The 17,698-nt window shown below is 28.7% G+C and overlaps 2 protein-coding genes across 4 annotated transcripts in view; one reads left to right on the top strand and one right to left on the bottom strand.

The window, feature by feature from the left end:
• LOC111690663 (scavenger receptor class B member 1) overlaps positions 1–991 on the top strand; it is a 28,240-nt gene extending 27,249 nt beyond the window's left edge. Inside the window, exon 7 of the mRNA XM_046948907.1 lies at positions 55–991. Coding sequence (XP_046804863.1) covers positions 55–546 — 492 coding nt within the window. The 3' untranslated portion in view covers positions 547–991. The remainder of the gene's footprint in view (positions 1–54) is intronic.
• Positions 981–8,764, bottom strand: LOC111690668 (trypsin-1). 3 transcript variants are annotated; one of them, XM_046948909.1, is made up of 5 exons: positions 8,500–8,764; positions 7,185–7,987; positions 1,497–2,412; positions 1,318–1,405; positions 981–1,257 (listed from the first exon to the last, which is right to left on the bottom strand). In XM_046948909.1, exons 2-5 carry the CDS (start codon positions 7,303–7,305, stop codon positions 1,090–1,092), a joined length of 1,293 nt encoding a protein of 430 aa, XP_046804865.1. In that variant the 5' UTR covers positions 7,306–7,987; positions 8,500–8,764; the 3' UTR covers positions 981–1,089. The 3 variants fall into 3 exon arrangements, with proteins under 3 accessions (XP_046804865.1, XP_046804864.1, XP_046804866.1); XM_046948908.1 differs by having other exon boundaries at positions 8,507–8,764; XM_046948910.1 differs by having other exon boundaries at positions 8,608–8,764.
• Positions 8,765–17,698: the final 8,934 nt, after the last annotated feature.

The raw sequence follows: 17,698 nt of genomic DNA, 5'->3' as shown, positions 1-17,698 counted from the left end.
TAATTTTTTTATACATTTATTTTATATGTTTTCTTCTTTTTTGTGTTATTTCAGGGTGTCGAAGAGCTTACGCCAGGCATAAAAATGCTTTTAAAATTACTCTTCAAAATTTGTCCTTATGTACAATGTGGCCTAATTATTGCCTTAATTGTGGCTGGTCTGTCACTGGTTGGTACTGCCCTGCTCTCCTGCTTCTGGTTGCCAAGCACAACAACGATTTCCTCGTCCATGCAAAGACACACGAAACAAAAATGCAATATTCTCTTAACGGAGTCATCAGTGGAGGCGGCGGCTGTGAATAAAAATAAAATGAATAAGACAAATGTTTGTATAGTTCCATTGCTGCCAGCACCACCAACTTCAGCAAAGGCACTGGAACAAATGGTTAAGCAGGATGAGAAGATGACAACGTTGATGTTATTGCTGCCACCACAAGTGGACCAACAAAAGACCAAAGAGTCGAAGCTGAAGCAGTTAAAGAATAAATTTTGCAAAAAGAACAACAAATTGCTGCCTTTTCTACAAAATGAGTTTATGACAACATAATAATGAAGTTTTTACTTCATTTTTTATTCCTTACATAGAGCTTACATTGGTGCAGTGGCGGTAGTATCAGTAGTAAAGGAAGTACTATATAAGTAGCAGTAGATTTTGTGATAGTTGCTTATAGTTAGCTTTAGATGTAGTAGCCTCACTTTTCACTTTCTATTCTATTTTATGTTTTTTATTAGTACTTTAAAAAGTATTTATGGCTGTGATAATAAATTTAAGAACATCATTCTAGGAATTTGAGTATTTTCTAAGGATTGTCGTTTAGTTTTTCTTAAAAATACAATAAATTTTTCTATTTTGGTATTTAAGTAGCAGGGCGGGTTTTTTTAATTTAACAGATAGACAACAAATTTTTATTTTTTTATAACAATAAAAAAATTACATTATATGTAAGTTTATAAATAGTTTAACTTAAAACTTAACAATTATTATATTAAAACTAAATAAGTATACAATAATAAAATAAATAAAATTTAAACAAATCTTGGTTGTACTTTAGGTGTTTAACAATTTGTATTGTTTTTTTTATATTAAAAGCTATTCAAAAGCTATTGTATCTTGTATCCATTTCATGTAATGAGATGTTCGAGTGTAAACATCTGGATAACCTTCTATAGCACAGCCAGAACCAAATGAAGTTATACCTGCCAATATCCAAGGACCATTTTTAGTGAGACGACATTGCAAAGGACCACCAGAATCGCCCTAGAGAAAGATTACGGTTAGAATTATAATAAAAATACGAAGGATTTTCTTTTTCATTACCACACATGTGCCACCTTTGCCATTAAGTTTTCCAGCACACAAATGTCCACGATGAATTTTTACAAAACTACCATAAGCCTCTCTGCATCTAAAGGAGAAAATTTTTAAAATTTATATTTTTTTAAATTCTTTGTGTAAAAAGCACTCTCCATTTATTAATTTTATAATAAATTACTTACCTCCTATTATTATGCAAGGGCACTGTAGTCTTCAATAGTAAATCCGTTAGATCACCTGTCAAATTAGCTTTACCCCATCCCGTGGCCACACAATCAATATAGGGTAAATCACGATTATTATCCACAAATCTATGATGAAAATGTTTCTCCTGACTCACCCCATCATATTCATTGGAATATTGGAAAATTTTCATTATCTTATCATTTCTTCTACGTGAATATTTAAAATTTTTGCCCACTTTGCCTTGCGAGGCATTCTCTTGTCGCTTCAAACGATTTAAAATTTTCAAATCCATTAACTCCTTCATACTAGGTATTGTAACATTACGATAACGTCTCATTGTCTGAACACTTCTCAAGAAATTTTCCATTTTATCGGGGACTTCCGCCAAACCCCAAGCCAAAGGATCCTCAACATCTGCCTGCAGTTCCTCCTCTTCATCATCAATGTTGGGCTCGTTGAAGAGAAATGGCAGGCATATTCTTCTAATATTGGACTTTTTCGAAAGATCTGCTGGCATTGAGAGTTTCATTAGGACTAAATCATGTAAAAAATTTTGATAGCTTTTATGTAAAACAATTTTATCAATAGGTATTCTTTGTTCATAGCCCGATTCGATAGCACGATTGTATTCGCCTAAAACTACCGTCCATAAAGGCGGCACCGGTAAATTAAAGAGATCATTGTGAACACAATGGGCAGCTGATAAAATCCAATATTGATGTATGAGCACAGCACCACACCAGTGCCCCAGGAAACCCAACGAGGGGTGAAGCAGTTCTAGTGACGCCTGCCAAGGAAATTGCCCTTCTTTGGTATAAGTTCCGGCTATAATTTTAGCTGTACGGGAACTATTAGGATCTTCTGTAGAAGGATGTGATCTGGGTTCTCGTCTAGGCGGTCGTAGGCCACAGTCTGAAAGAAATTAAAAGTTTATTTTAGTTTTCTGGAAATTTAGAATTTAGGTAAAAGTATAAAAAAGAAAAATAAAACTATCAAAAATTTTTCTATATTGAGGACATTTTATGGATAACTTTTTAAAGAAAAAAATATAATATAATTTTTTAAAGTGAAAGTTTTGTTAAAAATTTTCAAAAGATTTATTGATTGAAATTTTTCTAAAGAAGGAAATATTGTCCCTTAAAATCCCTTGAATGCATATATAATTTGTAAAAATGTTGCTATGTCCTTTTACAATTCAGGTGACGATATATATCAATACAATTTTCTTGAAAAAAAATTAAATATTCTAGAAAACATATTATTGTTATTTAATTCATTGAATGAATTCCTTACTTATCAAATAAAACTTAGAAAAGCGCTTGAAAGCGTTATTAAACTGTTACAAAAAAGCACTAAATGTTCATTATATAACATTTTAATCCCGTCTTCTATTTCTCTTTCTTCATGCTATTTAAGAGAGATTAATTTAACTCAGTTATTACGTCTACTCTTTAGTTTTCTATTCGTTTCGGTTAGAAGTGCGTGTCAAATTAAGTGTCGTATTAAATTTAATAAATCTACTAAAATAAGTGTGAAATTATTATAAAATTATACAAAAATAATATTGTAAAGTTTATTAATAATCAATTAATTATATTTTTAATTCGAAAGATAAAGTTATTTGTATAAAAATTGCACCAAAATATTATCATGCGATGCAATTTAGTAAAATGTTATTTTGCATTTTGTTTTGGTGTTTTCTTGTTGTTGCGGCATACCAAGTGTTGTTGTTGGTTAAAATGCCATATTATGTTTGTTTGATTGAATGTGGTAATATTTAATAATAAAAAGGAAATCTATTGAGAGAATTAATTAAATAAATTTGTTTAGTAAATGTTTGCCAGTTTTAATGAAATAGTTCCGTTTTTTAAGACTTTTTTTGAATTCCTGTATAATGTGTATGAAATTGGAGTTATTATTTAAGAAAGTGTTGAAACTAGTATTAAAATAATTATTATGGGAAAAAGTACACTTCATCATAATTTACAAAGAAATAAAAGCAGTTTTTTGTAAGGTAAGTAGGTAGTGGGATATTTAATTTTTTGATATTTATAATTATTAAGGTCTAAACCACAATCACAGCAAAAAACATTTTTATTAATTTTTAAATGATTATACCTATGTATATGAACATAATCTTTTTGAATTTTGAAGTTAAATTGTTTTCATGTGATTTAATGTTTTAATTTAGTTTTTTTTGCTGTTAGTTTAAAAATCGGACTTTGCAAAATTTGAATTTTGATCCCCACTGTTTATGGGTTAAATAAAACTTGAGACATATAAAATTTTATCTAACTGACAGACTGATTTATCACTGCACAGCCTAATCGGTTGAAGCTATAGAGCTGATATTTGGACAGGAGATTGGTCTCCCACCAAAACCAAAATTCTAACGTTTAGGGGGTAAAAAAGTGTAAATTCATTAAACTCATATCTCCTTAACTAAAAAAGATACAAAACGAAGTTTAAAGCTTATCGTTGTTCGTTATTGTACTAACTAAAGACACTTAGGACGGGGTTTTCAGACAAAGATAATCTACATTCTTTGTTTAAACCAAGTTTAATATATGTTTTGGGTGGCGTGTCATAATGTTCATACCGTTATGACGCACTAAATTGAGTCATAATGTCCATGGACGTTATGACAATTTCAAAAGTGTTACAATGTCCATGAGCAATGGGACATAAAGTCCATGGATTTCAAAGAGTCCATTTATCAAAAAAGGCTTAATTTAGCGAAGCCGGTGTTGGAAAATCCCCAGAGTTTGAAACTCCTGCGCCCGGCCGAAGGCCGGCTATCCAGGACACTTTTTAATAGGAGTCCAAAATGTAACAATTACCAAATTTAGGAGCAATTCTTTTCGGGATAAGAGCGTCCCTATCTTAAATTTTAAACAAATTTTTCAGTACATTTTTGATTTCAAAGTGTCACAATGTCCATGGACATTATGACATTTTAAAAAAGTGACATAATGTCCATGGACATTATGACCTGCCACCATGTTTTGTGTTTTTCAGTAAACAGTAACGTTACTGTTTAAAGTCCGCCTAAATTTGTTCCGAGTTTAATCTAACATGGTTTAATATTTCGTTAATAATGCCCTGAATAGGAGATGGATACGACAGCTTCAAAAGTTAAAAAAACTTGAACGTAAATTTTTTCAAATATCAGTTTTTGGCGCGACACAATAGCAATTGTAAAGGAAATAATTTCAGTTATTGCGTTAATTGAGTTTTTTGTTATTTTAAAATATAAAATCGAAGAAGTATGTAAAAAAAATTTGAATGCAAAAATTTTATGAACTTTTTAAAAATTTTACAAAATTTAAAAATTTTACAAAATTTTGCGGTTTTATATATCAAACATAGAATTATACAAATATTTAATGAATCATAAATCTATTTAAAATGTCCTTGTAAGCTACAAAGGCGTTACTTTTATCTAAACACATTTTGCAAAGGCACATCATGGATAATGTAATTTTGTTCTTAAAAACATCAAATCAGAATCAATTTATTTTTTTAAAATATCAGTTTTTGGCGCGACACAATAGCAATTGTAAAGGAAATAATTTTAATTATTGCGTTAATTAAGTTTTTTGTTATTTTAAAATATAAAATCGAAGAAGCATGTAAAAAATATTTGAACACAAAAATTTTATAATTTTTTTAAAAATTTTACAAAATATAAAAATTTTACAAAATTTTACGGTTTTATATATAAAACATATTTAATGAATCATAAATCTATTTAAAATGTCCTTGTAAGCTACAATAGCGTTACTTTTATCTAAACACATTTTTTAAAGGCACATCATGGATGATGTTCTTAAAAACATCAAATCAGAATAAATTTATTAGACTAATTAATTTAATTATTAATTGGCATTTGATCGCCAACTCAAAAACCCGCTTTTAACTCTTTCACGGTGCCCCATGATTTTTTTATATTTATTATTTATTTATTTTTTAGAATTTAATTTCAGTTCATGCTAAAAAGGATAATATCCTGTGATATCCTTCGAACACCTTTTCCATTTTTTTTTATCAAAAATGATTAATATACGTCAAAATAAAGTGTGTGGTGAATGCACAAAAGCGGTTTCGTTTTGTGCTTGAAAGGGTGATTCTTAAATGTAAAACTGGGGTGCATCAAAAATAAAATAATTGTAGGTTTTGTAGGCCAAATGAAATATACCTAGCATCAAAAAGCATCACTCTATAAATATTTATTTCCTTCAAACTATAATTTTTTAATTGCAATCCCTAATATATCAAGCTTGTTTGATTCAAATATTAACTGTTTTTTCTTAAATTTTATAAATTTGCGATTTTTCAAAAACTATAAGCAACAAGTTAAAAATATAATGAAAAAATTTCTTACTGTGTATTTTAAAAATTATTGAAAATAAATCTTATGGTATGTATTTAATGCGCTGAATTTAAAATATGTATTAAAATTTATGCTGGGTATACATGTCATATTGTAATCAAAATATTTGTCTAATTTTGTGAGGATTGTTCTATATATGACCAAATCTCATATAACCATTTTACCATAAATGTATTATGATAACCAGGGAAACCAAAATATGCAAATGCATGTTTTTTGTGGTGCGTCGTATGGACTCACGGATAAGATATTTACACGTTTCAGACCAATTTGAGAATTTTGGCATCGATTTGTTAGAGCATATTTTTGCATATTTTACCCATAAGAGCATAATTTTGCATGATTTGACTTTTTAGCATATTTAAGGCATATTTTCGAGTTTTTAGAGCATATTTTACTCTTTTAGTGCATATTTTGATGTTTTCGCTTTTTTTTCGTTTTTATACATTTTTAATTTTTTTTTTTTCAAAACTTTATTTCAAAAAAATAAAATTAAATTTTTTTTATTTTTTAATTCTTTAGCCTATTTTACAATTTTGAAAAAAAAAAAATCGTTATGTTATATTTTTCTATTCAATAAAGCATTATATTTTAAATCGGACATAAAACCGATTACTTTTAATTTCATGAGACCAATCCAACAATAGTTTAAAAAACTAATTATTGGAATTTATGACAACACCGATTAAAACGTCAGTTTAAAAGCTATGAATACAATTGGAAGAAATGTGTCAAACTTTGTCGTTTGAAATATGTTTTTTGGGGACCAAATGGTTTCATGTTATTTATTGGTTATCTGAGCGTAAAACGGAATTCTATTATACTAGTTCTTCAAACTATGAGATGAAACATTTATAAAAAAATGTTGTAGGATATAGAATATGACATTAAACATTTATTATTTCATTACAATTTCAGTCTTTTTGAGCTTTTCAATGTTACAAAATAATAAAAAATTTTATTTTTGGAGCATATATTTTAAATTTTAAGGGCATATTTTGAGTTTTTTACGGCATATTTAAAGCGCTTAAAACACTTTTTTTAGAGCATGTTTTCGGTTTCCCTGATGATAACAAACTACTGTAACCCTGACGTTCATATTACTATTTACTATATGCGATATTAGAATTAAGAATGAATTCCAAAATAATAAAAATGATCGATTCATTTAGTAAAAGACCATTTTCCGAAATTCACTTGAATTATATGGCATATGATTCGACATAGACGAATATAAGACTCTAACATATTTTATTTTATAAAAATTTACATAATTCATAAATTTATTTACCCGTTGCAAATTGATTTGTTTTATAATACTGCGATACAATCGAAGGCGATGCTAATGCTGTTGTTATACGATCAAATACAAGAATTCCCAATAACAACAACAAATAAAAGTTGAAACACATCTTTAAACATAATTCAGAATGAGCGAACAGTTTGTGGGTCACACAAAACACACATGATTTTAAGAAAGTATTGCATTAATTTTAAAAGAAAATTTTACACCTTTAACTGTTTTATAATATTTGCAAACACACACAAGAAAAATAAAATTGAAAGTGAAATATGATGTTGATAATTTTCACTTTTATTATAATTATTTTTTTTTTGCAATTTCTATATTGTTAAACAGAACACAACGTCAATTATTTTTGTATACATATTCAAATTTAACGTTTTTTTCGTTTCTTAGCTGAAAATTTTAATTCGAAACTTTTGTTTTTATTGTATTAACAGTTGTGATTTTTTTTTGGTTTATAAATTATAGCGTTTTGTTTATTGTTTCTACTCTAATTATAGACAATTTGTTGAAAAAATATTATTTCATTTGTTTCTTCTTCTTTCGTTTACTGTTGTTTTTTTCGTTATAATTTTTTCGGGTGTAACTTTAAGCTATTAATCATTTGTTGTGATTTTGTAAGTGACGGAGTGTTTGAGAGCGTGTGTCGGTTTTTCACTGGGTGAACATTCAGTCAGTTGTTTAGTTAAGCCTGTTGTTAACTTTAAATTACATAATTGGCTATTAGTTTTTGTTGTTTATGTTTTTTTTTGTTAGCAAAAATTCAACATCAATATTTAAACCACTAACTGCCAATGAAAAAGAATAATTTATAATAATATTAATGGCAATAAAAAGCACTTGTTTGTCACAGTTATTTGAGGGCAGAGATCAGTTAAACTTGAGTTAGAAAAAATATATATTTTTTCTGCTGAATATATTAATTATGAAGAAAGTTTAATTTAAGAAATAAACTTTCCCAATTAAGTTTTTATTAAATAAATAGTTTACTAAGCTTTTCAATATTCTATTTAAGCTTAGAATATTGATTTAATGGAACTTTTTTTTTTATCAAATTTAAACATAACACTAAAAAAAGTCATTAGGATTTATTTAAAGCTTTTATATATTTTTCTTCAATTCTTCTCTTTATTTTAAACGTTTTTTTAATCAAACATTACAACAAATTTTTTTTCAAATTTTTAACATTTAAAATTTGTAACAAAAATTATTTTCTTAGTTTAACTCATCTCAGTCCTTAATACAAAAACCATAGTTTAAAATAATTGTTATTATTTATAAATAAAATTTTCAAGTTCACATTTTACTTTTGGCTTAAGGGTCTATTTTTCAATGCCATTTATTTTTCTCTCAAATAACCATTGAACGAACACCTTCACTTTCTTTTGAGATTCAAAAAAATTATTACATTTAAAAAAACAAGAGTTAAGTATATTTCCATAAAAATAAATCATAAACAAATTTCTTCCTACAGTCAATAGGATATTTGTATTTATTTAAAAATATTTTGAATTTTTTTTTTAATTTCGATTTTGGAATTAACCGTTGTTTACGCGACAACAGATGGTAAGCAACTGTAACAAACTCTGGGATACGATTACAAATTTGAACTACAATGATTTTTTCTTTTTATTATTTTTGTTGTTGTTTGTTGTTATTTTTGTGAATTTTTCATCACCGCAATTGCCGCTACTACTACCACTGATAAATACGAAAAATAGGAAAAAAAACAACTACAAAAATAAAAAAACTGAGCAAAGTGTTGCATGCCTCTTCCAAAAATATTTAAAAAAAATAATGAAACAAAAGAAGAAAAATAATAAGCAGATATTACGCGACACAAAACAAAGCAACAACTGAAAAACCTCATACTCATAACGTAATGTTTTTAACGTAATAAATACTATCATAGTCAACTTCCAGCAGCAGTAGCAGCCTCGGAAAACAATTGTGGTGCTAATGAAAATTTTACTTCATAAACCATAACTTTTAAGATGAGCTACAATCATTTGTTTGTATGTTGGTTATTGAGCAAAGTATTTTAGAATTGTCGGATAACTTCCCATCTTTTGTAAGCATTTAAAACCTTTTTTATGGTTTCGAGATATATTCTACTACAAACAACTTACTTTTATTACATATAACTGCGCTAAGTCAACTTTATCTTTTTTACTTCCCAATATTTAAATTAAGATATCTTAGTTAGTTAGGTGGTTAGTTAGTTATAGGAATTTCTTAAGATTTTTTATACACATTTCTGATAAAAATGTTGTTCTTATTTCGGCAATAAAATTCGTTCCAATATATGTTGCATTATCTGAATTGTCGGCATCTAAACCCCCCGGAGAATGTTTCCTTGATGAAAACCCTTATTTTGGTGCATTGCAAACCAGGTACTACCAGTACCTCTATTCCGCCGGGACTATAAACTGGCTAGTCCTTGGAATGATATGGGGTCTAACCAGGGAACTACACAATCTGGTACTACGGTCGGAAATTCCATATTCCCTAAGATGCCACCGACATAAAATTGCCCAAAATGGCAGGTGTTCAAATTAAGCACTTCGACATTAATTTTTGTCTACATCAAATGTAATTAAAATTTGCACAAATAGGATTCAAAATATCGCACATCAATATTGTACAAATTCCCATTGAACCTACCTAATGGTGTAACAAAACATTGTAATTTTCTCACAATACCTTTAAACGTCCTGTAGCTCCAGCTTAATATGAAAATTCAACATTCATCGATTCATTCATCCATCTATCCATTTCATATTGTTTCTGTTTATGGTGTGTTTTTGTAGCGTGCCGCATTTTTTTCATACCATGAAAGAGAAGGTGTTCGAGAGTGCATAACGTAGATGATCACAAAAACAAACTATAAACATAAGTTGTGTGTGTAAGTACTCGTACAACAATACAAAAAGCTTAAAAAATACACTTACAATATTAATACTTGCTGCTGAGACTCGTAGTTATAGAAAAACTATACGATTACTTTCGATTTCATTGGTGGTTAGGAAAACCGCTTAAAGAAAAGTCCAAGAGTACTACTACTACAAACAGAAACATACGAGGAAGAAGAAGGCCAGAGAAAAATCAAATGTTGCAACAACACTATTTGTAAGCTTCTTGGCGAACAAACATACATACTTTGTAGTCACTGCTTGCTTGTGCGGAATGGATGAATGAATGGGTCTTGTTTGTTTTATGTGTTTAATGATGTTTTAAAAACCACTTCTATGTAACATTAACATCATAATGATGTTGATGACGACGTTGCTTGTAATTCCAGCATCTGTTGCAATAGTTATAAAGCGTTAGCAGCAGGTTTGTTGCTGCTTATAAATATTATAAAACTAAAGCAGCAATAACAACAACAGTAATAAGATATAAATAGGGAAGTTGATGATGGAAGTATGCTGCAATATATCATGTTTTGTTTGGGTGTTTAATGCATCATCATTGTTGCTATTTGTTGGTTGCAATTGTGCTGTATTACAGTTGTTTTTATTATTTTTATTTAACTTGTAAATCTTGTTTAGTTTATGATTTCATACGGATGTACTGCAAAGATAATGTTTTTAGTTGTTGTAATTTTTTATATCTCAGCAACATATCGTATGTTTTGTAGGTGTAGAGAAATTAATATTGTTCATTTGTCTGTAGTTTACTTTTTTTTTGATATTTTTACTTTTGTTTTCATTTTGTAGGAAAATACAAAAATAGTAATAACTGAGAGAAATAAATTAAATAAATATTAAAAAGTTCAAATATGACAATGCAATAATTTAAAATTTACCACAGTGGGAAATACATTTGAGGAAATTAATAGGAAATTCCAATAAATAACATTAAAATTTGATACTGAAATATCAATGAGAGTTTTTATACCTTACACCACTATAGTGGGGAGGGTATTATGTGTTCTTGTAGATGTTTGAAACATGTAAAAATATTGGTTCTACACAATCGGCTAGGAATCATTATCAGACTCGATTTAGCTATGCCCGTAGTTTCATCTATCTGTCCGTTCATCTGGGTGTCTATGTAAACCTTGTATCTTGTTTCAGCATAACATGGTGATGCTCATACCCTTCTTTTAAACCAATTACTAATCTTTTTGAAAATAGTTTCGTCCATTATTTCATATAGCCCTCATATAACCGTACAACTCAAATAGAGCTTTTGAGATTAAAAATATGTCAAATCGCCAAAGCTTAGTTTTACATCAGTTTTCATTACGATTCCACTTCATTTGACCCTATTCCTCATACAAAGTCCCCTTCAGAAAATGACTTCATGATCATAATTATTAACACTACTATCAAGATGATATTCTATAAATATAATGAAGACTTAAATCCTTCTACCAAAATTTAAAAGAATAAAAATAGCCCCCATATAGCTCCTTTTTGGAAAAAGTTTTTTTCAACAAAATATTTCTTAATTAAAGTAAAAATTATATTTAATGTTTTATTACTAAAAAATAAAATAATAATGTAAGGTATCATATGGTCGGCCATGTTTACATTTTTTGTTAATTTTACTATTTGATGGCTTGATTTTCGAATTTGTTAAAATAAATTACCTACAGATTACTCTAAAGTTTTTCTTAGAGAAAAAGTGGTCCACTGTGGAACAGCAGCAAAAACCGTCATTACCATGTAAGGCTTTAAAACACTAAAATTTACTTACACAATAAAATTTTAAGTCGTTATTTCAACAGTGTGGTACATACTTACCACAATCGCTTACAATTAATTAGAAAATTATTAGTTGTAAATCGCATGAAAAAAGTATGCAGCTTCTTTCTATAGCTGCACAAGCAAGAGTACTAATGAATTATAAAATATTTATAAATCACATTATTAGTAAGACCTTATTAGACTACTTCTATGTAATCCAGACGATATGTAGTAGGTATTGAAAAGTATGTTATTCGGTAAGTCAATACATTTCAAAGTCATTATCTAGCCAGCATGTTAGTAAATAAAAGCAATTACATTATCAACTAATCTCAATTATGAAGTTCATCATAATACTTGATAACTTTATAAAAACAGTTTTCTCCTGAAGTATCCCAAAGTTTAAATAACCTTGTCATCATATTAATCATCATCTCACTATCATTATTGTTGTCATCAATTTACACAATTAACCTCTAAATGCAAAAAAAAAAAAATAAGTAAATAGTAAATGCAATTAACCGGCCATAAAAAAGTCAAACGGAAGTGATTGGGTCATTTACTAATTGAAGATGGAGGGAGATATATAAACAATAAATCATTTTATACCAATATGGTTAAAGTCGTGTTAACCATGCAGCAGCAATGCATTACAACGAAATTCAAAGAAAATAAATAACAACGAATAAAAGGTAATTTAAGATGGCAACAAAAAAAAAACATGAAATATGTAGAAAGAAAATGTTTAAACAAAGACAATATTTTGGTTTTTTAACAATATTTTACCAATACACAAAGAAATCGATTTGTCGTCAAACCAAAAAAAAAAAAAATAAAAACAGCATTATCACAGCACTAAAAGTACCAGCACTTTTGCAACAAACAGAAAAAGACCTTGACTTTTTGCAACGGTTTTGGTTAAAAAAACCAAAAAATAAACGTTGCTGAAGAGTGCTCAAAAAATCTTTTTATGTTGTGAAAAAATATCAATAAAACCATTTAAGGCGGACAATTATTGAAATTATGAATAAAATAAAAAACAAATACCGATAACTGTTTTTCCTGTTAAAGATCGTGGTTGTAATTGTTAAAAGAGAAATGGTATTTCTGTTAAATATATTTACTACATTTTTGTTCAACGTTTATTTTTTGAAAAGGGGAAGACAAGTACAATAACGTAAATAAATATTTTCACTTGTAGCTGATCTTATTAAAATGATAATGCAAAAAAAAAGAAATATACCTTTTACTTGTTTGTTTATTTATTTATCAACATTTAAGTTATTTAATATCGCATCAATAAAATAACAACAATTGCATCATAAAATCAATAAAATGTGCATTACAACTTAACGAGAAGAAAACCAACAACAAACAATATATTTGTTAATAATATACAACAATCACATCTTATGTCAGACGATCTCAATGAATTGCAAAATACGTAGTCATTTTCAAATGAAAATCTTTATTAATATTTAATAAAAACACAATATCAGCGTTAGGCGAAATGATGACAAAGAGTTAGAAGTTTTTTAAATTAGTTAAATTTTTACTTTATAACTGATTATTGAAATAATATATTCGTAAGCGGAATGATTATTTTTTTGTTACAAATTTTTCTTAACAATTATTAACGCTGCAGCTAGTTTTTATAAAAATTCTACCATTATCCGATAAATTTCTAACGTCTATTGAACCTTACTTTTAGTTGTCTCTGCAGAACCTCAAGCTTTCACTTATATACATCTTAATTAATATTTGAATGGAAATCTTTATTTCCTCCTTTAATTTTTTTTTCATTATATTTAAACCATACATTTAACAAGTTCATAAGAAATTTTTCTCATGCAACGCTTGTCGCCCACACTGCCATTTAGTATTGTATCTTCTCTTAAACCACACAAGGCATAGGTAGATATGTATATTAGGATGGCTGCAAAATGTAAGCTGCTGATTCCGACCAAAATCAAAATTTTATTCACTGTAAGATGACACTTCTCAAAAAAGCTCTACTTTGCGGTTTTAATGATTTGTTGCAAAGAAACTAAAATCTATTATAATTTATAAAAATTGTATAGTGAGATTTCGGGAACTTAATATAAGGGTTAGTCTCAATTGTAGACCGATCCTTATACAATTTTTCAGAAAATTTTTTGCACATAAAACATGTTTTGTTGTTTGATTATAGTTGGTGTAAAACTTGTATGTGTGAATTTTGAAGTCAGTTTCAAAAGGGGGCCTTATATGGGGGGTAGCGTCATTTATGGACCTATTCTCATAAACTTAATGATGTCCAATTTCATAGCTATATTCGTATTTATAAGCTTGTAGTTCTAAATGATCTTATTTATGTCGAATCACATCATTGTAATCATATTCCTAAAGAGAGTTAAAGTCAATATCTCAAGGGAACATGTAGGGAAAATTTGAACTGATCCTCATAAGAGTTGTTACAGAGGCATTGGTTCGAATAAAGCTTTTTTATATCTGATGTCTAAGTGAAAACATTGACCGACATTTCAGATTTCTAATACCGAACAACATATTGACCGATGTTGTTGAAAATATTTGTGCATAATTTATCTTCTTCTCACCATTTGGACTTTAACGTGTATTCAAACCATTGTTGCAGACGGATTGACATGGCTGGATCGTCTTAAAATTTAATAAGAATTGCCAAGTGACTCCTTATTTCTTCCTTGAATCCGCGTCTGTATACAACTATATAATAGATCTAACCTTGGTGTAAATTTAATTCAAATCAATTTTTTGAGCTGAGTAACATGACAAGAAAATGCCCATATGTATACTTTTATGGGTCTATGATCAATATTTCCATGTCTTCATTTTCGGAAGGGACATCTCGTTTTTTCTCCCTACAAATGGAACCACTCTAATATCTATATGTATATGAATCTGTTATGTTAGTCTGTCTCTTAATGATGATTATCTTTAACATTGGCATTGTCTTACATGTTTTTTGAATTTATGAGTGAAGGACGGGCGGACATGTAGTTAAAATTTTTACCCAACAAGAGTTCGAAAAACTCTAATGTTTAGTTACTAACAACCATGACATAAAATAAAATATTTAACAATATATCATATAAAATAAGAAGAAGTTTAACATATAATGAACAACAATGACTATAATGATAATGATGGGGTGTACAGAGGTTAAAAGGAATAAAGAATCGATTAGTCAGAATGAAAATCGTATAAACATATTAAATGATGAAAAATTAAATAATTTTGCATTGAAATGAAATGATCAGTTGCTATGAACTAAAATAGGGAAATTATGAAATACCAGGACCTACTAACATTAGAATTAGAAACTTAAAATTACCAAAACTAGTTTGTTCGTGACAAAATTTGGAAAAACGGTGTTCATGAAAACTAGCTCTTCTCTGATCAACACTGACGTCTGATGGCTAGAGATCCCTCTACTACGATATAGTAATTCTGAATAAAGGATTTTTTAATTATTTTTAAAAACTACTCCAGAACAGTAATAGAAAAGTAAATAAGAATATGTTAATGACTACAAATCTTAATTATGTGGGAAGATCGAATTCCTTTAAACGAACCCCAACTAATGATACCTTAAAAATAAAAAAGCCAACTTGAAAAATAAAAAAAGAAGATCCAACAAACAGCTGATCGATATCTTGAATTACACCATCAGCAGCAGCAGCATCAACACCGCCATCATCACCATCTACAGTGAGCTAAGGCAGCAGCAAATAACAGTGAAATAAGAAAATTGCAACAAAACGTACACAGATCTTTATTTCAATACACTCTCGAAGTAGTCAGTATGTGAACAAACGTACGAACAGTAAACACCTTACATTGTGTAGTTTTACTTTCGCTGTGGCTTTAGACACTGGCACGTGACGCCTGAATGAAAACGAAAGTGTAAGCTGTTGTATTCAAGTTGCTTGAATTGTTGTGAGTATGTGTCTATGGGTACAACAAGTACGTTGTATGTTTGAGCATTGTATGCCACAAAGTTTTTTTTCTTTTGGTACCAACTTAAACTTCATTGTTGGTCTGTCGGTTTGTTGGTTGGTTGGCTTCTTTTGCTGAATTTCAAGATGTTGGATTATTTTATTTTCTTTGTTATTTTTTTGGTTTTATATGTAAGAGTTCGTTTCCTGTATTTACTTGTTTTAACATTAAACGAATTACGACTTTATTGTATAATATATGAGTGCAAGTTGATAATCGGTAAGTTTATATGTACTACGTATGTATGTAGTATATGATGACTGAAATGTTGTTAGTTATGCGGCAGTAGCAGCATCAACATCTTTTCTGTTATTGGTTTTGGTTGCAACCATAATGAGAAAATTCATTTTATTTGTGGATTTAGCTAAATAATGTTTATTTGTTTGTTAATTTTTTTGGTATTCACTGCTGCACGTTTGTTCATTAGCTCATGGTATTTATACCCTACACACTTTAGTGCGGAGGGTATATTGGTTTGTAGTGATTTGTTTGTAACGTACACAGTATTGGACCCATTTTAAAGTATACCAATCGGTTCATAATTTTTTTAGAGCAATTTCAAAGATAATTTTATCAAATTTGTTGCATGATCTTCTATTGCCCCAGCGACGAAACCTATTGAAAATTGTTTAGATCGGTCCCTTATTTCACCTAGTCGCCATACAATAGTAAACAAACTTCAGGTAATTTTGGAGATAATTCAATGAAATCTGGCTTATTAAATATGGTTAACATAGGTCCATTATTACCTAACCCCCATCCAACTGAACCCGCCAAATAAGGCTTTTATGTTCATAATTATGTTTAATATACTCGTATCTCGACAAAAAGCAGCAAAACAAAGTGCCACACTAGCCTTAATGATACTCATGAACTTTATAATTATTGGGCATCAGTTGACCCCTACATAAAGCTTCCTTCAAAATTTGACTTAAATGTCCACAATTTTGTTGTCAACAATAAATGGCTTAAGTTTATCTGGGCCAAGGTACAAATCAAATTAAATTCTTTATTATGAAAACTAAATCACATTTTATTTTTGTCACAGGTGTAGGGTATTATATGGTCGGTCTCTTATTTGTTTAAAGTTAGAAAAACGGAGTTGACGTTGCATTTGCCATATTTGGGATTAATTGCGAAAATAGTACTATTGTGTTTAATTTCCTGTAATAAAGCGATTTATAACTAACTATCTAACTAACTAACTAAGTAAGTAAGTAACTAACTAACTTACTAACTAACTAATTTGAATTTCTCTTAACCTCTCAATAAAGTGATTTTCTCCAAGAGAAGTTATATGGGGACTTCAAAAGTAGGGAACCTTTTTGTCTTCTCGGTTTCTTCAGACCGTCATAAGTTTTTCTTTTACAATTAATATAAAAACTACTTTTCCAATGGCACTACAAAGCATGTGCACACATTTCCCTCTTTGGTACTAAAAGCTCCTAAAAACATCATTGTTAGTACAACTTCAATATGTTCAAATCTTTTTTTCTAACATCACTAGTTTAACACCAATAAATATTTAAAGAGTGTGTGTTTGCATAGATATATTTTTTTTTAGTTTTAACTTGCCACAATATTTTATTGCTTGATTGTTGTTTAAATTTGTTTTAATATACGTAAACTTGGTATTATTTAAACCTATAATTAAAAATACTTATATTATTAAACTTACACGTACTCGTATCTTTATAAATAAGTATAAATAGATGCTTGCCTGTTGCAAGTTTAAATATGTACAATGTACATATGTACGAAATTTCCTCTTTTAGTCTTTTATTTTTT

The sequence above is a fragment of the Lucilia cuprina genome, chromosome 4, assembly GCF_022045245.1.
Source record: "Lucilia cuprina isolate Lc7/37 chromosome 4, ASM2204524v1, whole genome shotgun sequence".
Classification (NCBI taxonomy): Eukaryota; Metazoa; Arthropoda; class Insecta; order Diptera; family Calliphoridae; genus Lucilia; species Lucilia cuprina.
This window is presented reverse-complemented; position numbering and strand designations above follow the sequence as displayed.